The sequence below is a fragment of the Dromiciops gliroides genome, chromosome 2 (genome assembly GCF_019393635.1).
Source record: "Dromiciops gliroides isolate mDroGli1 chromosome 2, mDroGli1.pri, whole genome shotgun sequence".
In the NCBI taxonomy this organism is placed as follows: Eukaryota; Metazoa; Chordata; class Mammalia; order Microbiotheria; family Microbiotheriidae; genus Dromiciops; species Dromiciops gliroides.
In genome coordinates this window covers 235,187,368-235,214,076 of record NC_057862.1, presented here as the reverse complement: position 1 = coordinate 235,214,076, position 26,709 = coordinate 235,187,368, and the positions used below count along the sequence as shown (strand labels likewise).

General features: G+C 37.9%; 1 protein-coding gene across 9 annotated transcripts in view; it reads left to right on the top strand.

Annotated features, from left to right (window-relative positions):
- TTLL5 (tubulin tyrosine ligase like 5) overlaps positions 1 to 26,709 on the top strand; it is a 342,013-nt gene that overhangs the window by 200,986 nt on the left and 114,318 nt on the right. For 8 of the 9 annotated variants that reach the window (XM_043985336.1, XM_043985334.1, XM_043985333.1 and 5 more), the window contains one exon: positions 3,520 to 3,674. In XM_043985336.1, coding sequence (XP_043841271.1) covers positions 3,520 to 3,674 — 155 coding nt within the window. Of the gene's footprint in view, positions 1 to 3,519; positions 3,675 to 25,139; positions 26,049 to 26,709 lie in introns of those variants that run through there. The other variant, XM_043985337.1, reaches the window with a different exon arrangement.

The window sequence follows — 26,709 nt, the reverse complement described above, 5'->3', positions numbered from 1 at the left end:
CTCCTCATATTTCTTTTGGGGGGGGGGGTTGGGCAATGAGGGTTACGTGACTTGCCCAAGGTCACACAGCTAGTAAGTGTTAAGTGTCTGAGGCCGGATTCGAACTCAGGTCCTTCTGACTCCAGGACCGGTGCTCTATCCACTGTGCCAGCCAGCTGCCCCAGCTCATCATATTTCTAACCTGCCTTATTTGGATGCAATCAAAGCATAAACTAATATATTGGTCACAATTTTCAGAAATTTCTCTTGCTTCTCAATTTATAGAGTAGCTTTATGTTTGCAAACAAAATATTAATAATTATTTACAATGAAGAGGAAAAAAATGCCTCTTTGCTTGTTCAGTTCTATGGATGTAAATCATCCTCTCTTCTATTACAGCTTTCACTTTATCTTTTAATTTTCTGGCTTTGAAGGCAGAGTGGTGGAAGGGAGAGAAACCTGGACTAGTATCCAGAGACCCAGATTTTAGCTTTGGTTCTGCAGCCAATCAGCTGGGTAACTTTGGGCAGGTCTCTGGGCCTCAGTTTGCTTCTCTACAAAACAAGACAACTGAACTAAGAGAAGTATTGTGGTAAAGTGGACAAAGCACCGTATTTGGACTACGAAGGCCTAGGCCCAAATCCCAGCTCAGATACTTACTACCTAGGTGACTTTGACCTCTTGACTTATTAATTCCCTCCTCTTTAAAATGAGGGAATTATAACAAGTGGTCTCTAAGATTCTTTCCAGCTCTCTAAATCTATGATCCTATGGCTAAATGATTTCAAAGGTCTCTTCCATTTCTAACATTCTACTTCCTATTTCCTCATACTTTTTCTAAAGTTTTCTTCAAAAGTTCCTGTGTCACTTTGTTTACAAGCTTCTTATTTACATAGAGGAAAACATGTTGAGATTTTTAAACCAGCTCCTCCTCCAGACTTTCTTTTTTCTGGTAACTACACTACCATTTTCTTTGTCACTCAGACTTAAAATGATCATTTTCATATCCTCATATGCCCTCATTCCCCATATGTTTTCAGTCACCAAGTTATTTGATTCTTCTTTTGAAAAATTGCCATACTTTCTTTCTATTCATGCTCTTTACATGCTAGGTATGATCATTATTACCTAAGGCTTGAACCTTATATTAGAGTAACTTTACTGTTGTTTCCTGTTTCTTCATCCTGTGCAATCTTCCCATAATATCTTTATAAAACCTTGCTTTCATGATGAGATAGGAGGATTTAGAGCTGAAAGGAAACTTAAGACAGCATCTAGTCAGGCAGCACTCATTTTACAAATCAAGAAACCAGGGCTCACAGACAGTGAGTAATTCAGGTAGTATGTAGTAGAGCTGAGGTTCACATCACTTCTCTTCTCAGAAACCTGTGATGTCTCATGGTTACCTGAACAATAAAGTGAAAATTAATTAGCCTTTTATTCAAGGTCCTTCATAGACCAAATCCAGCCTAGATTCCTGTGCTTATCTTTTAGTATTCACTTATGTGAACTTTTCATCTATTCCATACTTGTCTACTCATTGCCTCTGTACCTGTATTTTTTTTTTTTTTTGCAGGGCAGTGAGGGTTAAATGACTTCCCCAGGGTCACACAGCTAGTAAGTGTGAAATGTCTGAGACTGGATTTGAACTCAGGTTCTCCTGAATCCAGGGCCAGTGCTCTATCCACTGCGCCACCTAGCTGCCCCTATACCTATATTTTTTAATGAACTTCACAATCATCAAAGACATTTTTTCAGTATCAGCATATGACAAAAAACAAAAAGAAAGATTGCATATAAATTGGTGAATTTCTTAGTACCTTTTAAAAAGTATTAATTTTAATAACATCAGTAAAATTGGCTTTTTTGTATCTCTTTCTGAAATTCTGTTTTCTTTCAGGCATTTAAAAAAATCTTTTGTTGATAATATTTTCTTTCTTTTCCTTTTTGCATTCCTTTCACTACCCACTAAATCAGCCAACCTCACCCATAAGTAAAAGTCGTCTCTTATAACAAAATGGGTATAGTCAAATAAAACAAATCACACATTTGGCCATGTGTAAAAATGTATGCCTTATTCAGTGCATCTAGTTCATCATGTCTTCCTTAATACCTTTATTCCTCCTTCCTACATTACTTTCTTCTCTGGTCCTGACTTATCCAAATTTTACCCATCCTTAAAGAGCTAGCTCAACTTCCACCTTGAAGTTTGTCCTTACTCTCTTGGCTTAAAGTGATTTTCCCCCTTGTATGAAAACTCCTATAGTACTTCACTGTCTCACTTCCAACTTGGTGCTTAGAACATTTTTTTTAACCTGGTATTGTGAATTGAATGGCAACAAGCTGTAGTAGATATATGGCCTTTGAATCAGGAAAATGAATTCAAGGATCTACCTCTGAAACTGGCTCATGCAAATCACTTAACTTCTCTAAGGCATCTCTCTAAAACTTTAAACTGCAGATAAGATGCTGGTCTGCATTTGATACAACTCTTGTGGAGGGTTCCCTGCATTGACGAAATCATAAGTTGCATCCAAAAATAAAACTTGTAAGTCATCATGTGCATATGGCAGTAAGTATCTCTTATAGGTGAGGAATCTCTCTTATCTACTTTGTATTCCCTCACCTTAACCCTGCCTAAAGTACTCAGGGGATGAGTGAACTTTCAGTGACACGACCAATATCTATAAGAGGCAGCACTTGAATTGTTACAAGGGAGAATTGTCTTCCTGACTTTGAGGCCAGTTCTCTAGCCACTTATACCATGCTGCTTTTTTCTTCATAATAATCGATGCTTTATCGATGTTTCTGGCTTATTGATAACTGTCTCACATTCTACTGTGTAGTACGGATCTAAACCTCCTACTTTTAGGTCCTTTTGTTTTAGCCATTGATTTTTTTTTTCATATTAGCTAAGCATCTGTCAGTTATTATTAATAAGAACAACAGGGGCAGCTAGGTGGCGCAGTGGATAAAGCACCAGCCCTGGATTCAGAAGGACCTGAGTTCAAATCCGGCCTCAGACACTTGACACTAGCTGTGTGACCCTGGGCAAGTCACTTAACCTTTATTAGCCTCCCCCCCCCCAAATAAAAGAACAACAACAATAATAGCTAGAATTATGTAGCACTTTAAAATTTGCAAAGTAATATATATGTACACATATACATATATACACATACCCATAAATACATACATATATGTACATGTGTGTATATAGATGTATATGTATATACACATATGATCTCAGATGATTCTCAGAACAACCCTGTAAAGGTAGATGCTATTATTATCCTCATTTTATAGATGAGGCAACTGAAGCTGAGAGAGATTTAAGTGATTTGCCCAGTGCCACACAAGTCCTAAGCATCTGAGGCAGGACTTGAACTCATATTTTCTAGACTTGAAGTTTATTCAGTTCTATCGACTACACTGCCTTGCTGCCTTCCAGATTTCATCAAAATGTGTGGTACTTTCTGTAACTTTGTAGCTTGATCATTTTGTTTTGTTTCGTTTTGTTTTCTCTGTTTTCATTTTTAGGTAACAAACCTGAATTTGGCAAGTGGAGTCACAAATCGAACAGGTGCTACAACTCCCCCGACTCTTCGTCCAGTACACAGTCCTGGAGGTCCAACATGGTCAGCACATTCAGACTCTCAAGTCACTGAAAACGGGACTAGCCCACCAGTGAACAGGTATGTTAAATGGAGTGGGACTCAGTTTGGGGTTAGGTAGGAAGAATGAAAGGCAGAGAAAGTATATAGTATATAAGGGTTTCTATCAGTAAGCCTATGAAGAGAGGTGATTTTCCTGAATTGTGTTAAATGCTCTCCTACCTATAAAAGTAGACTTATCTTGGAGTACTGGGTAATTTCAGATTAACCCGGAAGAAAGCAAATCTGATATTGTAGGGCAAGTTTCTTTCTGTGTTAGAGTAAGAATGTATATGGTTTAAACCCTGCCTGTTACTAATGTTAATTAATGTTATCATATTAACCTTTGATATTTTCTCCCTGTCTAGTGTTCAGTACTCACAATACTATTTTATCATGATAGCTTCCTTCTAGCATAGGTAGCTCAGCAATGATGGTATCTTTTCATACATATGTATACATATATACATATACATATACACATGTATATATGGTATGTATGTACATATGTATATGTTCATATGCACATATATATCTTTTAAAAGTTTATGATGAAGCTAACAAAATCCTAAGTGTCACTTTAATCAGTTAAATAGCAGGAAGAAGTGTCATTTTAAAATGATTTTAAAGGAGAGGGAAGTGTTACCAGACATGAAGATCATGGTGAAATTCATACTATGAATAGCTTATAGATAATGCATGCTTACTATTTTCCCCATATTCAAAATACTCAGGTGCCAAAAATGGAAGCTCTAACCTTCGTTTCATTTGGAGATTTTATATAGAGATTGAAAAAGGTGGTAAATACAATGTGGCTCTGAGAATGATCATGTAATCCTAATAAACTTTCTCTAGGTGTTCCAATGTATCTCTCCCCCTATCTGTTCTCTGCCCAGCACCCTCTTGGCGTTCTACCTTACTCTGAGTTTCAGAAAGATGACCTAGGGCTTGGGCACAGTTTTAATACCTAATTATTATAATTGTAGTAATTAGCGTTAGACTCACTGTGTAAGTAAGCTTGTTTAGGGAAATTCACCTCTGCTCAGGTTCTCTAAGGTGATGCCAGCAGCACACAGGCTCTCTGACAAGGGGGAGAATCCTTCAAGTATGGGTCTAAAAACAGACCCTGTGGTTTTTGCCTAGCTAAATTCAGAGAAACTCATTCACCAAGTTTGTTCCAAAGTGATGAATTTTTCCATACCAGCTCTGGAAGACCACCATTGTTGTAGAAGGGTTACAATCTAAATTGGTTCTTTAAAAAAGGATGAAATGAACCTGCAGATCTTTAAAATAGGCAAATATCCCCTATTATATGAGATAAATATGTTCCTAAATAGTTGGCTATAAAGAGAAAATCTGTATAGAGAACATTACTGCCTTCCTCTGCTTTTATCCCAGGAGACTAGTCCCATTCTTATCTAAGACAACCCCAGGGAGACTGAAGGTTTTAACTTGGCCCCAAATAACCCTTGTGTAACAGGACTACTGGGATACTAGGTCATTTCCAAAATCATCTCAGGAAATGTAGTTCTGTTGGTAATTCCTAAAGATATCTGAAAGTAGACTTGAACCTTCAGGTCAGTCATAGAATTGTCATGGGGCAGCTGAGTGGCGCAGTAGATAAGGCACCAGCCCTGGATTCAGGAGGACCTGAGTTCAAATCCAGCCTCAGATACTTGAAACTTACTAGCTGTGTGACCCTGGGCAAGTCACTTAACCCTCATTGCCCCACAAAAACTAAAAAAACTAAAAAACCATAGAATTAGCATGACTTTCCTGAACGTATTTAAGTGGAATGAATTAGGGCCTAGTTAGACTGCCCAAATTCTCTGCCATACAGAATGTCTATCTCAGTTCATGTCTATAGAGACATTTATCACTTGGAGAATTAAGTCAGTTTACCAGTTTCCCATTTTTTTTTACATAGTTAGCGGTAAGGTTAGGTAAGTTATTTAAATACTGGAATAGAAGCCCAAAGATGTATTTTATTCTTGTTTCTGACACTGACTTACTAATATGACCTTAAGCCATTCACTAAATCTCTTTTTAGATAAACATACTTAATTTGCAAACTAGGCTATTTTAAGAAATTTCAAGATTATCTATAAAACACTTTGATCTTCCTGGAAATGAATGCTAAGTAAATATAAGTTGCTATTCTTTTTTATTATTTCTATTGTGAGAATGAATTCCAGTATCTATAAACCTTGACGGTTCACCATAGTAATGGATAATCATCATCTTCAGTGGGCTGCGCTATGAAGTGGAATGAAATCTTAAGAGAATCCTGTTATTGTTTATATGTTTCATTTCGACATGTTAGAGGATTCAGTGACTTAGTAGCCACAGGAATGAAAACTAGTGACTCACAAAAATCCTGCATAGTGTGATTTTTTATTTCCCTGTGGTGTTCCTATTGTTCTTCATTTTTATGGATCGCACAAGTTTTTCACCAGACAACCTTGTTCTTCCCTTACTCTCCCCCACTTTGGAAACAGCCTCCAGTATGGCCCCAGGGCTTTTGTCTCCTATAGGTCAACGTGAGCTCAGCTCCTCAAACCCCTGCCTTCTTTCAGTCTGTCTGGAGTTCATGCTTTGTTGTGGGAGAGGAAGGCAGAAAGCCTATAACTTGCCCAGACAGTCTGAGGCCTGGCCATGTAGCTCCCTAGACACAGTAGAGTTGGACTTGGCCAGCCATTCCTTTGTGTTTCTTTTCAGAGGGAATAAGTGAGATTAACTGCAGGCTCTTCTCCAGAAGAGAAAAGAGTCGGGGTCAAACCTGACCCCAGTTATCAAGGGCTAAAGCGTGCCTTCAAAGCAAGGCAGGCTCTTACTGGGAAAACACTGTGTCACTAGAACTTGCAGGTAGGGAGTGCTTACTACCAACAGCCCCCTTTTAAAAGTGACTATTATGGTTTCCAGATTCTAATGCAGAAGTGCCTTGGCCCCTTTCTACTCAATAAAGTGTGTGCTTAGGGGAAGGGGAGGGTGAAAGGAGAGTGGAGACTTTCAAATTATTTTATCCAATAGAAGTATTCTTTCTCTAGACACAATAGATAATTAGGTGCTCAGACTTTATTAATGTTGGTTTATTATTGCCAGACTCCCGCAGAACCGAACCACAACAGGAAGGGCACATTTTTCTTTTTCTAGTACTCACTGAGTTAATAGAACAGTTTTCATCTGTGAGAGCTAAAAGGGTTACTTACTGTGAAGTCCTGGCGGCAGCAGCGGTGGCTGCTGCTGCTTTGAATGATCCGCGAAGGACAGGGCCTCAGACAGCTTGGCAGGAACCTGAGGCCCTGTTTTGTTCCAGTCCAGCCCTTCCTTGTGGATGGAACTGTCAGGGAATCCCACGAACGTCTGGCTTCTGCCCCTTTGTGTGTTTTTCCAGAATTTGTCACTGAAGTATTTTTATCCATCGCTGGCTTTTTAATGCACAGAACCTGGGTGTTTGTTTGTTTGTTCCTCGACACTAAAGGTGGGCAAGATTCAAAAATTGTACTGTTCTGCATCAGCTGATCCTGCCGAACTGCTTTGTCACATTGTACAAAGGAGCGGTCCAGTCATCCTTGCCGAAGAGTGATTTCTGGCATCTTTCAGGGCAGCTCTTTCTGGACCAAGAACTAATTGAACAAATGGATTGTTGTCAGTTCCTTATTGTTCTTTCTGGGTATAGATCCGAATGAAGTCCCAGATCTGAGAACTTTGAATCACGAGGTCCTTATCATAGCTCATTGTTGTTTTTTTCTTTCTAAGCACCTTTTTTAGCTGTTTGTTTTCAGATTCAGTTCCAGCTTAGCTGATTCCCTTTCCCTGACTTCTCTAAGATTGCCTCTTTCAAATATTGAAGATTCAGGCCTCTGCATCGGAATCTTTCCATGTTCAATCAGCCATTCAAAAAGTGCCTGACATTCTGCTAGGTGTTTTGTGTTAACCCCCCCTCCCCCCCAAAAAAAGATATAGTTTATGGTACTGATACATTTTATTCCTCTGATCCATTGGATCAGAAGCAGGAGTAAACATATTCCTTGCCCCTGATATGTCTGTACCACATGACACAGATCCTTGTCACTGTCATTTACTAGCCTCTTAGTCATCCTTTCTCAAGGAGTTCAGTACCTGGCTTAAAGTCTTTCTCTTTACCTCGATCCATGCCCTGGCATATAAAATTTTGGCATATAAATTGTTGTCCCCTTCAACACCCTTCACTCCCACTTTATTAGCTTCTTCAGCTAGATGACCTTTTTCTTCAGTCTACCTCAGCCGCCTATAGATATTGTCATAATCTTGATCTTATAATCACCTCTAATTTTACTATCTCACATGATTCAGATTTCTCTCTCTCTCTGATAATAAATTCCTATCCTTCTCCTCTGCCTCACTGCTATGACCTCTATTGTTTGTATTTGGCATGACCTTCAAGCCCTCTGCTTTTCCCTATTCTTCTAGTGTATCACCTCTGATTTGGCTTTACTTTCTTGGCTTCAGTCTTTACCATAGAATTCACCATTTTGGCTGCTTATTTTTCTCTTTTTTTACTTTTACTTTTATTTTTTTTCAATTACATGAAAAGATGGTTCTCAACATTCATTTTTGTAAGATTTTGAGTTCCAAATTTTTCTTCCCTCCTTTCCATTCTACCTCCCTGAGACAGCATGGATTATATATGTACAACCATGTTGAACATATTTCCACATTAGTCATGTTGTGAAAGAAGAATCAGAACAAATAGGAAAAACCACAAGAAATGAAAAACTGTTTTGATCTGCATTCCGATCAGCTCTATATTTTTTACTTTTGAGTTCTTTGCCCCCTTATCCTTTTTCCTAGTTCACACTTACCAAACTCCAGTACTGTGTTCTCCCACCATCCATCTTTTCAGCTCATTATTCATGTGCTGCAGAACACTGCTGGAAAAAAATCATGAAACCATGCTGCCTGCTCTACCACAAATTAATATCATGTAATTTCAGCTGTATCCTTCATAACTAAACTTATTCTTCTATTTTATTTCTCTACAACTCTATTCCTCTTTCCTGATTTACTGTCATACTCTCAACAATATTTACTCTGACCTCTCTTGGAGGCTCTTATACTGCCTTGTATCTCCTCTCTCAGAAGAGTAGCTCTCCTCCTATTTTACTGATAAATTATAGGGCATCTCTTCTGAACTTCTCCCCTCTTCCACATTGCAAAATCTGGTTTCATTATCCACCACTCTCGCCTTTGTCCTATTCTTTGAGAAAGAGATGGCCTCCTTTTCACTGAGAGCCCCTCTACTTGTATTTTTGATTCTACTTCTTTCTCTCTCATCTGGGAGCTTTCCCCTTCTGATCATGCCTTCTCCTCTCCTCTTCAATCTCTCCTAATCTATGGCTCCTTCCCTATTACCTACAAAAATGGCCACGTCACCCCATCCTTAAAAAAATACATTCATTCATCTGGTCCTTCTGGCCCCTTAAGTCATGACACTATCTATATCTCTTCTCCATTTTGAAACCAGATTCTTCAAAGGAGTAACTATGCTAATAGTCTCCATTTTTTTCCCCATTCTAACATTTCTCCATCCCTTATATTCTGGTTTCCAACACTACCACTCAACTGAAACTTCTCTATATTGTTACCAAAGATCTCTTACATGTTAAATCCATGATTTGTTACCAGTCTTTATTCTACTTGCCTTCTCTGTAGTTTTTGTTGCTGTCAATCAGCCCTTCTTCCCCACTACTCTCTCTTTCTCTGGATTTCTGTGACACTGTTCTGTCTCATTTTTCATCATACCTATCTGACTATTCCTTCACTGGAACATCATCTGAGTCCCACCAGTTAAGTATGTGTTTCCTGAAGGATCTGGCCTGGATCCTCTTTTTTCTGTCCATTTTCTTTTGGTGATCTCTTCATCTCTAGTTGGTTCTCTTATCATCTCTATGCACATGATTCTCTAATTTCTTGAGCTCTAGTTCCACATTGCTAACTGTCTCCTAAAGATTTCCATCTTCCTACCCTTCTGGATCTCAACTCAAAATGTCCACAATAGAACTCATATTTTCTCCAAAATATATATTTCCTCCTAAATGCATTTTTCTATAGAGGGCACTACCATCTTTGAAGGACAGAGTTTCACCACTCCCCATAATTAATCAGTGGCTAGGTTTTATCAGTCCTTCTTCCATTATAATTCTAATTTCTCTCACTTCATCCAATTACCTCCCTATGCACTTAGCCTCTAATCATCGCTTGACTAGAATATTATATTAACTTCCTAAATTATCTCTCTACCTCTAGACTCCCTGTTCTCCAGGCCATCTTACTCACAGCTACCAGCTTTAGTATTCCTGAAATACTCCTTTGCTAACAAATTTGCTATGGCGCCATATTACCTATAGGATAAAATGTAAACTACTCAACCAGAAACTTGAAACCCTACACAACTAGCCTTTACTGCCTTTCCAGACTGATTTCATATTTCTCCCCTTCACACACTCTACATTCCAACCTAACTTACCTACTCTCTGTTCTACCCTTAACCTACCCTTGCATAGGCTGTACTCCATGTCTGAAATGTATTTCCTTCTCATTCCTCTTTAGAATCCCTTTATATGCCATATGAGGTCTTTACTGGTTCATCTATTTTTAAGTTCATATTACATGTCATATTGCTTCTATTAAGTTGTTAATGATAAAGGACAGTTTCATTTTTATCTTTCTATCCCTAGTACCTATCTTAATAAATGTTTGTTGAATTGTGTGATACAGACCACTCAAGAATGAGGGCAAGTCACTTAACGTTCATTGCCCCCCTCCCCAAAAAAAGAATAAAAACAACTTATAGCATAAACTACATTGACTTAGTCCATATTATAATTATACAGTGGAAACAAGTTCAAAATTAATTAAAGAAGGCAGATATATGATTCTCTAAAAGGTACACCATGGTTTCATATCAATCATTATGGAAACTGAAGCCAAGATGTCAGTGACATTAAACTGAAACCTGCGGTGGGGGGGGGGAAGGAATCTTTATACTCCACCTAGTAGGAATCTTGCCATTCCATTTCTTAATGTGTATATTAACTCTGAGGAGAATGGAGACAGTAGGCCCTGATTCATAAAGGAAAGAAGAAACATAAGCCTGGGCTTGTGTAGTACAGAGACTGCCCATTAGACAACCAGGCAGAATGAAGAGAGAAAACTAAAAGTTATACATCCTTTCCTTGTGTCACTTGATAGACATCAGACTGGGACCAACATAGTATCCCTCCATTCAGTTTGAACTTCTTTGTTAACTGGAGACTTGCTCCTCATCAGGCCCTCTTCATCTATCTCCTTTTGGACACTAACATTCCCGTTGAAGTCTGGTGTTCCTGCCAGTACACATTCACATTTTCCATCCATCCCGGGGGTTGCACTTTGAGGTGGCTTTTCTCTGTAGGATCTTAGAGCTCATAATTTGGTACTTTATCCTATGACATAAACACAATTCTCTTGCCAAAAAGTCAAATCACAAAAAGAGAAACCCCAGAAAGTTTTTCACAGTTGTTTCCTCTGATTTTACTTCCTAATCCCTTCCCTTTTTTCCCTTTCTTTTAAGAATCTCCCTTCCCATTCTTGTTCCCACTTTTACTTCCCTCTGAGCAAAATTTAGCTTCTTTACTTAATGTGTGAAGACCTATGCATTTCTAATTGGGCCCATTCCACTTCTTAACTCATTCCATGACCTATAACCCTAATAAGAGATTTAACCTCTCAGTGTAGTGCTAAAAGGAGGCTTTAAAGTTATTGCCTTATGTTAACCTGAACTTTTTGGCAGATTCTAGTGCCACTCATACATCTAGAGTTGTTGGGTAACATGTGTACTGTGCCAGGTCCAGAATGACTGGGCACAGTGCCAGATACAGGCAGCTTGGGCAACCCAGCCACCCCACTGACTATAGGGAAAGAAATTAGGAGATTTTGGAGTTCATCCAAAAGTAAATATGGCTGGGCTTCCTGCCAGGAGCCAGGCTAGGTAGGTTGGAGGACATGGGCTTTGTGCCAGAGGCGTAGTGAGGAAATACTTATCTCTATAAGCCAGAATAAAATTCAAGTTGCTTTGTGATATGCCGTTCTTGCATTTTTTATATTTTAGCTTAAGTGGAATTGTATTCAGGTGTCTAATGGATGAATGTTCAAACAAGATGGCCAGTCTTAAAATCTCTTAAGATTTCCAGCAAAGGCTCAGAAATGTTGCCTTGTTTTTAAATGTGCAAGAAAATCAGATTAATATCTTGGTTTTAAGAACATAACAAAGCCCATCTGCTAAATTGCATGGAATTCTTTCATCAGAGGGGAAACATAACAGAATTGACCTGTCTCTTCACTTGTCTTAACATGTATTATTGTTAGATCAGCTCCCATCGTTTATGTTTGGCAGGGGTTCCCCAAACAGTGATGAGGGAATATTTATATGTTTTTCTCTGGATCCTGCTGAGAATCACAGAAAAAGGATTAAAGAAACTTGCCTTCATCTCAACTCAGAGAAAGCAACGTAGAATGGAAAGGAGGATAGAAGTTTTGCTTGGTTCACAAGTCCTTTAAGTAAAGGGTCTCTTACATTTCTAGCCTATTAATAAACTCTTGTCCTATAACAAAAGACAATAAGTGAGTCATTTCTCTTGGTTAGAGAGCTAGAATGTAGAAGCTGAGGGAAAAAAAAATTCTCCCATGCTTAATTTTATTAGAGTGAAGTTTTTCGGTACAGTATAGCCTAGAGGCTTTAGAATTGTACATGTAAAAGGAGGGTTTAAAAGGGTTTAGAATTACACATGTAAAACAGTAAAAACCAATAATAATTTTTAGCATTTTATAACACTGTATGAAATATTTTAAGCACTTTACAAATCCATTTTTCAAATTTTCAGTATGAAGTAGGGATTATTAAAATATTGGTGATTAAATTTTTTTTCAAAATAAAGGCAATGAAGAAAGACTAAAGATTAAAAGCCAAATGAAATGTGTACCTTTTAAAAGATAGACAGGAAATCCAAGGTTGTCTGAGAAATAGGATCAAAAAAAGGACATTTGAGAGCTCAGGGAATTAGAAATGAATCATATTTCGAAACTGGAATTGCCAGTATTACTTTGGCATGACCATGTTTTCATTATATCAAAAGTATTATAACTAGATTTTCATTTATTTTGGGGGTCTCCCTATCTTGGCCAGGCTGGAAAGGCAGCAGTCACTCATGGGCCTGATCCCACTTCTAATTGGCACAGGAGCTTTGTAGAACAAAACCAATTTTAAATGGGTCCAGTTCATTTACTCCATAGACAGCCTTGTGGCCCCCCACCCGCTCCCAGAAGTACACTCACTGTATCGGTGCCAGACTTAATGCAGACATCCTTTCAGCTCAGCTCAGTGCAACTCAGCCAAGCCTTCCCAGCAGCAGGGATTTCCCACATTCACTACCACACTCAGATCCCTACTTGTATTTTTTGATGCTGTAGAGTACATAGAATGATGGTTAATCAATGTTACATATAATCAATTAGTTACAGATCCAGTAACCAGTTATTTGACAAGTTTCTTGAACTAGGTTTAAGTATCTTGGGTGATGTTCCATACTTAAACTTAGGCAACATAATATAATAGCACAATCAGGATGATTTAACTTAGTTCTTGAAGTAGGCTTTCTAACCCTGTCAGTAATAGGACATTGAAATATGGGTTTTAAGCAAGAGGGATTCTCGAGGTTGCTAAGAATCCCCAAACCTCGAATATAAAGAAGCAGTAAAGGTGAAAAGGGCAATGATGTCTCACATGATAATGATTTCCTTTCCTTCTACCTCTGCCGCATCCTTCGTCCTTCTTAAATAGTTCCTTGTTTCCATCAGATCCCCTAGATCCCCTCCCTGCTCTGATTTCTCCTATCACATCATTGACTCCAGTCAGTTATTTTAGTTCCACAAACATTACTAGGTACTAAGCACAGAAATTTCTAGGTACAGTTATTAGGTACAGAAGGGCTCCTGCTGAGGCCTCATAATGTCAGGTGACCCCAAGTTTTAAAGACCTATGGGAAAAGATTGCAACCTGGAAAGGCTTTGAGTATAAATTATCTAGGTAGCAGATTGTATGTGATTGTCTGAGGAGCAGCCTTAGTATTGTCACCCTGAATTTGGTCGCTAGGTGATTTTTTTTTAACTGTAATGATCCATGAAATAGATTCAGAATACAAAACATTCCTCAGTCCTGTGTGATCTCCTTCATCTAGACCAGCGATGTCAAACTCAAATAAAAAATGATAATGTGGGCCATATATTGACTTAGAAAACTACAAATTAACATTATCTATGTTTTATTGTATTTCTGTTTTAATCTGATTTGGGTAGTACTAGAGGGTTTTGCAGGACAGTGTTTGACACCTCTGATTTAGGGTGGTAGTAGCAGAGTATTTGTAGAAGGGTAGAGAATTTAAAGATTCATACAGTTTGATTACTATTTATGAATTTTAGTTTGACTATTATGCTGTGTTTGTCCAGTGACCAATGATTCAATATAATACTTAAGAAACTAAATCATATTCTTATTGACATCCTCAGCATAAATTAGGTCTAAGACAAAAACATTGGTACTAAATAGAAGAATGACTTTCAAATTCCATTCAATATAGCCCCACCAAAAAAAAGGGGGACAATTTTAAGAATTGATTTCACTGTATGGCAGTGGCACCTGAATGAACAATTACCTTGATAATTAATAACTTGCTTGCAAATGTTGGAAAATGTGGTAGACATCAGGAAATGAAAGGGGATAAAGAGCTATTTTGACATCACATGTGATTACATCATCTCTAACAGCTGATGACACCGACTCTTATCCCCATTTCTTGGAGCAGTTTAACCAAGGAAGAGCATTTCTTGCAATGAGAAATGTCAAGATCTCCAAAACTATGTAAACTAGCAAACACCTGATCTTCTCTTTCTGAGACATATGTTGGCCAAAGGCTGGTCCCCCCCAAGCCACCTAGCCTGGCCCCTTACAGGAAACTCAGATATCTTTCCTTTTGGCTTACTTCCAAAATATCCTATTTTCTTTTCCTAGTAGTCAATGTGGCGTCTGGGTTGCTTCAGCTGCCTTATATCTGCATCCAGTTTCTGGTCCCGACATTGTACTTGTGTTACCCAGCCACTTTTATATGAATGACACTGGAATCCACTAAAAAGTTCAGGCTTAGAATTCAGTACTATTTGTCAAACGTTATGGAGGAGTATTGGGGAAGATTATAAGCAGAATCTCCTCCCCAAATGACAAAAATAATTAAAGGGAAAAATGAACCTGGAAGCAGCATAGCCTGAGAAATTCCAGGAGCATTTGTAGATGAAAGTGGAAGATCAGCAACAAATAGATGTGAAATAAAACAGATGTACTGGTATATTTCTCTGGTTAGCCATTCTTAGCAGTACCATTTCTGTACTTACTGTGCTATGTAAGGAAGAGGAGATGGCACTTAAAAGAATGAAATCTGGAAGAGGGGCTACAGCTCATTACATGTAGAAGTCATCTATTATGGAGGTGATATAATTTTAAAGGTATGTGGCGATGGATCTTAAAGAGGATGATACCCCTTCCCAGTGGAACAGATTATAGATAATATTATTACTACCCCCCCCCAAAAAAAATGAGAGTGAAAAACCTCAACAACTACCAACGAATACATCTATTTTCCTATCTCTAAAATATTTTTTGAATTTTTATTATTTATATTTAGCATTCTTTTTAAATTTTGAGTTTCTTTTTCTCTCCCTCCCTCCTACACTCTCTCTCACTCACTGAGAAGGCAAGCAATATATCAGTTATACATGTGAAATCATGTAAAGCATATTTCCATATTAGCCATTTTATTTTATTTTAAAAGCAAGAAAAATAAAGTGAGAGAATTATACTTTGCACTCACAGTTTATCATTTTTCTCTCTGGAGGTGGATAGCATTTTTTCATCATGAATCCTTTGGAATTGTCTTGGCTTATTTCTTGCATCACTGTCATTTCTTTTCCCAATTTTTCCTCTACCGTTTTTATTTTTTTAACTCTTCTAGGAATTCTTGTTAGACTTGGATCCAATTAGCATTTTTCTATGAGGCTTTTTAAAAAGCTGTTTTCACATTGTTTTCTTCTGGGTTTATATCTTAGTCTTTCCTGACACTAAAATAGCTTTTTATGGTCAATTTTTTTTTTTGGCTTATTTTTCCAGTCTATTTCTTTATACTAAAGTTGGGCTTTGATCACCTGGTAGTGGGTGAGCACTGTCCTAAGTTTCAGGTTTTTCTGTTCTGCTGTTTTCAGAGCTAGTTCTGAGGGTCTACAACATTTAAGTGCTTCTGAGGTGGTGTGATCCTGGAAGAGGTATGGTTACTGCTGTTCTGTTCTGAGGCCTGATCTTTACCCATGAAGGGCCCCTACTACCCTGCATCTACAAGTGCTAGCACTATCCTTACCTTGGAACAATGACCAGGACCCCTGCTCCCTTGTTACTGACCCCAGCACTTCTCTCTGCCTTGGAAATGCAACCCAGAACAGCATATGGGCAATAGAGTTTCCAGCCAGTGCCAACTGTACCCAGTGCCAGAAAAAGGTGCTGTGTTATCTCTAACTAGTTTCCAACCCCCTTGCTGTCTCTGGGCTGAGAGCTCCTGAAGCTGCTGCAGCCACTGTTACTATCATCACTTGTGTGGGTTCTGGGGCTTCCACTTCAATGCCACAAGCTTCTTATGCCCATCTCCTCAGTTTTCTTAGACAAGAAAAATGTTTCACCCAACCTTTTGTTGGTTCTGCCACCCCAAAATTTGATTTGAAGTATTATTTAAAGTTGATGGAGGGAAACGTTGATAGAGTTCATCTGGGTTTGCAATCATGGCCCCATTTCTGTGAAATTTTCATGATATTAGTTCATGCATATATTGAAAATATGAGAATAGAATAGTTAGTTTCCCAGATTTTTTTATAGCAAACTACATCTTAGTAGCATAGAACATGGAATTAGAAGGCATCCTATAGATCATTTAGTCCAAACCACCCCCATTTTATAGATGAAAAAACTGAGGCCCAGAGAAGTCAACTGATTTCCCCAATGTCACCGTGACAACATCCCAGCAGAATTGGGATGCAAGCTCTGCTTATCTGTTTGGGTTTTTTTGGTAAGGCAATTGGGGTTAAGTGACTTGCCCAAGGTCACACAGCTAGTAAGTGTCAAGTGTCTGAGGTCGAATTTGAACTCAGGTCCTCCTGAATCCAGGGCCAGTGCACCACCTAGCTACCCCACAAACTCTGGTTATCTGACTCTGAATATGCAGTCACATAATCACCTAAGAGGTTGACAGAATATAAGAATTAGCTGTACTTATTGTTTGTTAATTACAGTCCAATATTTGACTTGATAGATCAAAATGTAGTTTCAAAGCACTCCAAACATGTTCATCACTGTCAGGGAAGAAATCTTGTTTGGATACCAAGTTATTGTCTTATATGTATATATTAAGACATGCAATATTACACAACAGACGCAAACTTGGAAATAACTTTGTTTAAAGATCAGCATTAAGTGAGGCATCAAATGGGGAGAAATATACTCACCAAAGATATTTGGCATTGTCATGGAGAATGTAAGTCCAGATACTCCTATTTACTGTTGTCATTGTTCTAATTGAATCAAGCCCCAAGAATTCTTCAGTGTAGTACCTCATTGAGCTCATTAGTCACTGAAAAGAGATCAGCCTAGCCATTTGCAGAAGAAAAATAAGATGGAAGTACATCATCCCTTGATTATGACAGGTATTTGAATGGCTAGCTCATTGAATCAACCCATCGGTACACAGATTATAGGCTGACACTATAGTTAGATAATGAGCTAGGCCCATAATTGAATAGAAAGGATCAGACTGGATGATAGGGAAATTTTGTAGTTTGTTCAGTGACCCCCAATATTTTTACTACAATAAAAGCCTATGTTTTGTAAGACCAGTTTTCTCCCAGTGATTCTTTAATTCTGCAAATCATGAAACATCATAACCTTAGACAATTCAAAATGTTTCCAAAAGAAGAGAATGAAAAAATATGCATGTTGTGTTTAAGTACACAGCATCATATGATGACTTGCACATAAGAATTGGCATAAAAGGCATCTGACCAGAAAGGAATGTAGGCTATTCACATAATGAAAGCAGGAGATAGTAGAAAGCCCAAATATTAAACTCACATCCACAAAATATTTAAGGAACCAAAGAAGGCCTTTGGAAGTAAATTTTGATGAAGGATTTATGGAAGGATACAGACAAAAATAACACATCAATGAGCTGCCATCTGCACTAAAAGAGTAATCCAACAAATGAAATACCAGTTTCTTTAAAATATTAAAGTGTACAGACCCACTGTGGTTGGTCTTGGAAGAGATACAGAGCTTAGAGGAGACAGGGTTTCTGTCTTCATAGAATCTACAGCCTTCTAAGGGTTAATTGGATATATTTCCACATGCGACATAAAATAACATCTAGTAAATGTATTTAAGGATAAAATGGACAATAGATGAAAAATGAAGACCTGCAAATATTGCTTGACAACCTGTCTTCATCATCAAAGACAGCATAGCTTCACCACATTGAGACTCAGAAATGTCATGGAAAGAAAAAGGTAGAAAAAGTGGCTGGACTGTGCCACCCCACAGAGGAGTCGGTCCTGGAGGTGACTCTGAGGGTTTTGTTTCTGTTTAGAATTCTGTTTTCCAAATTACATGTAAAAACGAATTTTGACATCAGTTTTTTAAAACTTTGTGTTCCGAGGGCAGCTAGCTGGCGCAGTGGATAAATCACCGGCCCTGGATTCAGGAGGACCTGAGTTCAAATATGGTCTCAGATACTTGACTCTTAATAGCTGTGTGACCCTGGACAAGTCACTTAACCCTCATTGCCATGCACCCCCCCAAAAAAAACCTTTGTGTTCCAACTTCTCTTCCTCCCTCCCTACCCCCCCACCCCCAAGAACTCAAGTCATTCGGTATGTTATACATGAGTAGTCATGCAAAACATTTGAGGGTTTTAAAGATCTAATCCTAGAGGTATCTGAATCTGCCAAAGAATAAGAAAAAAATTCTAGACTAAGAAAAAGAGAGTAAATACCAAACCATATATCTGTTTTCCTACTTACATTTAAAAAAAAAAACCTATAGGGGGCAGCTAGGTGACACAGTGGATAAAGCACCAGCCCTGGATTCAGGAGGACCTGAGTTGAGGTCCAGCCTCAGACACTTCACACTTGCTAGCTGTGTGACCCTGGGCAAGTCATTTAACCCTCATTGCTCCACAAAAACAAAAAAAAAAACAACAACAAAAACCTACAAGAATAATCTCCACTGTCTAATAATTGTATTAAAAGGAACAGGCAGACTTTCACAAATGACATTTCACAGTAGAACTGCATTTTTGCTATCACACATTGACTAACAGATTTAGATAATGCAAAATCTCATTTTACTTATTGTTAACTATTTTTAAAAATCTGTTTAAGTAGAGTAAAATACTGCCTTAAAGTCTCTTCTACATCCAGTGAGCTCTCATGCAAATATGTTAAAAAGACAAAAGATTCTCTTTTTTTTGTATGGGGCAATGAGGGTTAAGTGATTTGCCCAGGGTCACACAGCTAGTAAGTGTGTCAACTCTCTGAAGCTGGATTTGAACTCAGGTCCTCCTGAATCTAAGGCTAGTGCTTTATCCACTGTATCCAGCTAGTACCACTGTACTAGCTGCCTCAAAAGATTCTTTGAAAGAAATAAGAGATAGGTATTGTTCTGCCCTTGTTAATATCAAGCAAATCATTAACCAGGGAGATGTATGGTCAACAGTGGTATTGAAAAGTGTCATGGACAAGATGTAGTGCAGAGTCTAAGTGAAAGAAAGATTTCCTGTACATAGTGTAGTCTTCCTCATGCTGGATGATATTGTAGAGATTAAATTAACCTCTAGAACACTGAAAGGCCTTCTAAATAAAATTCATCATCACTCATTAAAGTTCAGTTTAACTGCCTGCAGTGAAAAAAATACCTAGTGGATGAAGTATTGTCCTGACCATAATACACAATTGGATAGACAACTTATAGAAGTCACCTAACAGCTTATGTATCTGGAACAGGAAGTGCACGTGAACAATGAGTTGTGCCCAGAATGTAATAGGAGAAGTTGAGCAGTCTATGTTGCCTTTGGGAAATTGTACTTTTCTAATAATTATAATAATAACATATAGCATTTACATAGTGCTTTAAGAGTTGTAAAGTTCTTTATGTGTATTAACCCATCTGATCCTAAAGACTCAAAGCTTCTTCTTGAATGAAAGATCCATATTTTTAATACCTATATTATTCTGTTGATGCATGACTAGAATTGTTGAGGATTACTGAAAGGATCATAAAGGAGACACATTACAAACAAGGAATTATGCAGGAGAAGCAGAGTAAAAGATGGAGTCAAAAACTTATGTTTAGGGCAGCTAGGTGGCGCAGTGGATAGAACACCGGCCCTGGATTCAGGAGGACCTGAGTTCAAATCCAGCCTCAGACACTTAACACTTACTAACTGTGTGACCCTGGGCAAGTCATTTAACCCCAATCGCCTCACTAAAAAAACAAAAACAAACAAAAACCCTTATGTTTAAAAATATTGATCTGGTCATGTTGTTAGAGTGAAGAATAACCTATGGGCAGCCTCTGTGCCCGTTGGTATCACTGCAGTGTTAAAAGAACACAAAGATTTTCAACACATTGGATTGATCCTCTGTGGTAAACTTTTTGGAGGATGTGGACAAGAGCTGAAAAGGATTGGCAAGCAAGGATGAGTTGTGATCTGCATAAATATATCCACAGTGATGAGATCCAAGACCTCTTGGAGTTCTAAAATAAATGCATTGAAGATGGGCAGATCTGAGAAGGAGTTCATATTTAGGTTGGGCTTTAAATAATTGATAAAAATTCTTCAGGTGAAGAACAAAGAAGAGGGGATTATAACCATAGTAGGAATTGTGAACAAAAGTAGGGAAGTAGAGGGGCAGGTAGATGGCACAGTGGATAAAGCATCGGCCCTGGGTTCAGGAGGACCTGAGTTCAAATTCGGCCTCAGACGCTTAACACTTAGTAGCTGTGTGAACCTGGGCAAGTCACTTAACCCTCGTTGCCCTGCAAAAAAAAATTAAAATTTTTTTTTAAAAAGTAGAGAAGTAGAAAAGTACAGGGGAAAAAAGAGAAGTCCAGTTTGGCCAAAACTATGCGATAAGGCTGCAAAAAATAGAGTACCACCTTTTCCAGGGCAATACAATAATATACAAAATATCACAAGTCAGTGTTTAATTTTTACCATATGGATGTTCTAGATAAAAAATAGATTGGAGAGTTTAGATGGACAGGATACCGGTATGAGCAGATGAGTTAGATTTGCGTAGATAGAAAATTAGAGATTCAATCAATTATCAGATATTTGTACGAAGAGGCAACATGACATAGTGCATAGAGAGTCAGCTTCTGAACTCAGGAAAACCTGAGTTCAAGTCCTACCATTGACATAAGATGGATGTGTGACAATCAGTCACTTAACCTCTCAGTACTCTAGGCTGCTCTCTGAGACTATAAGTTGCCCAAAAAGTGATAACCCACATTGGTAAGAGGGTGTGTTCTTATGCAGGTAGTTTCCTCTACCATTGATATATCTAAGATCTAATTCCCATCTCTAGTATGTGCTATATTTTGCCAGGCACAAATTATGAGACACCATCCCTGTAACAGTAGGGGCCTGAAGCATCTTAAATCTGATCATTGACAAATCAAAGAAATGAAAGGAGGAATAAGAAGTACCTGGAAGTTGGATTTCTGCTTAAGATCTTGTGCAGACAATAGCCAGGAGCAAATTCTTTTTTGAATTAAAACTTTGGCAGGTATTACAGAATCTCAGAAGGGAAAGAGACCTCAAAGGCCATTGAGTCTATACTGTATCTGTTCTGGCCTCCTCTCTATAACAAATCAAACAAGTGCTCATCTCACCTTTGCTTGAACACTTGTTCTGAGGAGGAGCTCATTACCTCCTGAGTGTGCCCAATCTACTTAGAGGAAACTCTAATTATTAGGAAGTTTTCTTTATATCAAGACGAAATATGCCTCTTGACAACTTCTAGCCGTTGCTCCTGGTTCTGTCCCATAGGCCAAATAAAACAATTCCTCTTCTCTATGACAGACCTCCAAATACTTGAAAACAGTTATCATGCCTCCCCTAAGTCTTTTTTTCAGGCTTAACATCTCCAGTTCCTTCAGTCTTCATGGCAAGATATTAAGCCCCTTTACTATCCTGGTTTTCTTCCTTTGAACATCCTCTAGATTACCATGGTCCTTCCTAAAACGTGATACTCAGAACTAAATATAGTAGTACTACACTGGTGATCTCACCAGGGCCAAGTGCAGCAGAACTGTCACATCCTCAGTCCTGAATACTGTGGTTCTCAATACAATCTAAGATTGCATTAGATTCTTTTCACTGCAGTTATATTTTTGGTTTCTATTGAACTTGTAGTACACTGAAAACTCTTAGCTTATTTTCAGACAGACTGCTTTCTAGCCATCATCTAGGGACATTCGTCCCTATTAAATTTTATATGATTAGATTCAGCCCATTGCTAAAGTCCATCAATCTGTGTTTAGATTTGGATTCTTTCCCTAGCTTTGCCACAGTCAGACCCACTGTACCTTGACCCCAGTGTAGTGATGTTATTGTGGTCCTCTTTGAGCACAAAGGACAACAAACCAACCATCATCTCTGCACATTTGATAAACATGCTTTGTGTGTCATTAAATAGCACAGGGAAAAACACTTCATTAGAGATTGCCTTCCAATTTGACACCAAACCAAACAACCAGTTCTCTTTTTTTTCCTTTTTTTTTTTTTTTAATTTTTTGCAGGGCAATGAGGGTTAAGTGACTTGCCCAGGGTCACACAGCTAGTAAGTGTCAAGTGTCTGAGGCCAGATTTGAACTCAGGTACTCCTGAATCCAGGGCCAGTGCTTTATCCACTGCGCCACCTAGCTGCCCCGACAACCAGTTCTTAATATACCTAATTATAGATCCCACATTCTCTTGTCCAAGGGATTTGGATTTTTGGAACATGTGACTCTCACATATTCTACTCCAATACTGGCAAACTATGTCTACAGCATCCACTTCATCTACTGGTATAGTAACCCCGTCAAAAAAGTAAATGAAGTTAATCTGACATGACCTGTTCTTGAAGCAGCTGTGCTAGCTCTTTTGTACATGTTGACTAATCTGAATATGCTCATTACAGGTCAGAGATAACCAAACAAGCTAGTGGGACAAAAAGTGGGGAAAGCACCAGAAAAATGTGGGAGGCCTAAACTCGATTTAAGAATTCCAAACAAGACCAATAAGCAGAAGGCTACATGATCTAGCCAGAGATCTACCAATAAGAATGCCAAAGAACTAAGAACCATCCTTCCTACAAAAGGAAAAAGAACGTACTATGCGTTTTTACCAGTGATAAAGAATGCCTATATCCATTAGGCCTCCCTACTAGAGAAAAAAGTAAAAGAGCTGAAGGAATGCCTTTCTTCAGGTTATCAGGAAGAATGATGAGTTTCTTGATAATATGAAAATGCTTCAAAGGAAAAAAAATGTAGAAAATGAAAATATAGAGGGGGATCCTAAACTGAATCAGAATGTTAGAGAGTAGAAGAATATGACACAGAGAAGGAAGTCGAAGAAGAAAGACTGAAGATTTGGAATTATGGAATAAGTATGAGGAAAGAGCTGGCAAAATACCTACTGTAGAAGGTAAGCTGGTCCTTGTAAGGTGGAGGCAGCTTATAGTGCTACAAAGAATGTGGATCTACAATTGCATCCCAGAATGAGGCCATTCAAAAGATGTTCCCTTTACCTCTGCTGCCTAAAAGTAGGGGCTTAAGAAGACAACAAAGGTTTTTGGAGATTTACTAATATTTGGCTGAAAAAATCATGACTGAGACAAGGATCAAATGAATTAATATACATAAAGCACTTTGCAAACCTTAAAGTGCTATGTAAATGCTAGTTATTTAAATTTCTGGACCATGGCTTGAAATATTAGACCTTTGGACCAGGGATAGACAGTGCTTAATGATGATTGAGAAAAATAAGCTGTAAGTCTTACAAATCTGCTTAAGATGGCTTTAAACTGAAAACAGGGAAGGAGAAGATTGCCTACAGATATCTACCAAGCTAGGTACTATAGATAGTAGCAGACATAATAACATAGAATGAAGAATATCAGTAGAGAGGGATAATAATTCTCAGGATATAATATCGAAATATAAAACCCCCAAACTTGAGTTACACCAGTAAATAATAAAAAATAAACTAGATTTCTTGACACAGATAAATTTAACCACCTAGGTAAAATATGGTAGAATGGTACTTATGACTGGAATGTGACTCTGAAAGGATATCACTTATTCAAAAGGAAAAATATAGATAAAAGGAGAAGTAGAGTGAAGATTGATTGACTTTAGAAAATCCAGAAACCAAGAGAGGGAGGTATTGTGCAAAGCAGTTGGGTGATGATTAACAAAAGGAGAACAAAAATAATCATCGTTGGAGTACACTGTAGACTACCTGGCCAAAAGGAGGAAACAGACAAAAAATTCATGAAATATCTAAAACTTGGCATAAAGGATTGATGTAACACTGAGCTATCCAGATATCTTGAGAAGCTTTCTTTTTGAGTGCCAAAAGCAGAACATGTGCCCAAGTCCTAGATTTAATCATTTCATTCCCCACCCCTCCAAACAAAGTGAAGAAAGGCTGAGAGAAACTGTTATTCTATACCTGCTTCTTATGACAAAGGGAAAGATATTGCCAAAGTAAAAACTATTGGAACTTTGCAAAGAAGTGGAAAGTTAGGTATAGTCTTACAAGTTTTGGAAAAATGGATTTCAAAGAATTCAGAGAATGGATAGTTGGCATAAAATTCCACAAGGGATGTTGGTTTAAGAGGGATGGTAAATTCTCAAGAATGAAATAATAAAGACACAGATACAAACAATTCTGATGAGGAAGAAAATAGACAGCTGTCTAAAGAGACTGATGTAGATGTATAGGGAACTCACTGATCAACCTCAATTTCAAAATATAAATATATATGTGTGTGTGTGTGTGTGTGTGTGTGTATATATGTATGTATGTATGTATGATGGAAGAGGCAGGTAAGTGAAGATGAATACAAAAGAATATCCAAAAGAAAATTATCAGGAACACTAAGGCTCATAATGAGTTAATGCTTGTGATGAATGCTTAGGCTAACAAAAGGGCTTTTAAAAACATATTTTTAGGGGCAAGAGGAGGATAAAAGAAGGGATAGGACTGCTACTCAGAATGAATGGGACAGTGATAACAAATGATAGAGAAGGCAGAACTACTCATCTCTTATTTTGCTTCTGTTTTCTCTATCAAGGAGAATGATCTTCGGACTGGGAAGGATAGAACAAAAAATGGCTAACAGGGAGTGGAAACCGAAGATAAGTAAGGAGATAAGAGAGCACCTAGCTACCCTGAATAAGTTCAAGTCATCAGGCCCAGATGAACTACATCCTAAGGTCTTGAAAGAATTAGTGGATGTGATTGCTGAGCTGCTAATAGTGATCTTTGAAAAAATCATGGAGAATGAGAGATTTGCTACAGGATTGGAGAAAATTAAATGTTGTTCCAAGTTTCAAAAAAAGGGAAGCAGATAGACTCTTTTAGTTGATTCCTGGAAATGGTTAGAATATATTATTAAAGAAGTAGTTCATGAGCATTTAGAAAGGGAAAAGGTGAACACTAAGAGCCAGTATGTCATCAGGAAGAAAAGGTCATGCCAGAGTAACCTCATTTCCTTTTTTGATTAGGTTACTTAACTTGTAGGTAGAACAGGAGATGGCCATAGATATATGCATGGATTTCAGCCAAGCATTTAACAGTGTCTTTCATGCTATCCTTATGAAGAAGATGGAGAGATGTGGGTTGAAAGATACTACAATTAGGTGGATCCAGGAATTAGTGAATCACCTAGACCCAAACAGTAATCATTTAAGTCTGAACAATATAGAGCAATATGAAAAGACTTTAGAAAGTAATGCAGTGTGAAGAAAGCCAAATCAGAATAATTACACATATTAATATATAGCTATTACAATTATGTAAAAATAATCATAGCAACAGAATCAAAGTGTATTGACATAAAAGAGATCAGAATGGTGTACATAATGTGTACATGAGCAAACGGATGGTTTTTGTTACTTTGTTAAAGTTGATGTATGTGCTTATTTTGATGAATTTTAAATGATGGCATTTTCAAGTCATGTATTTTCAATTTGTGTTTGTATCTGAATGCTTTTGTTTATGGTTGATAAATTTAGAATGAAAAATAAATATCTATTTTTAAAAAGCAGACTATTCATTAATGGATCAATAACAACTTGAAATGCCCCAGGTGAATTGTCTCTGGTCTTTTACTCTAGCATTTTTTGACCGATGACTTGGTTGGAGGCCTAGATGGCATGCTTATCAAATGGCAGATGACACGAAGCTAGAGAGGGTTAGCACATTTTGAATGGCAGTGAAGACCCAGAAAGATCTCAACAGACTAGAATGAAAAAAAAATCTAATAAGACAAAATTTCTTTCAATTAAATTTAACAAACTTTTATTCATAAAATGCCTATTATATGTTAGGTACTGTGCTAAGATCTGGGGATACAAAGACAGAAAATGGCACGGTCCCTCTCCTCAAGAGGAAAACAACATATAAACAGCAAAGTAAATATATCTTACGTAGAAAATGGAGCACAAATAGCTGGTAGAATTAGGAGGAGTCTCTTGTAGGAGGTGCTAGTTTTTCTGAACCTTGAAGGGAACTAGGAATTCCAAGAGGTGGAAGAGAGGAAGAAAAGCATTCTAGGCCTAAGGGATAGAAGGCACAAAGGTGGGGGTGGGGTGAGATGAGATGTAGTGTACAGAAGGAAGCAACTTAGCCTGGTTGACTGG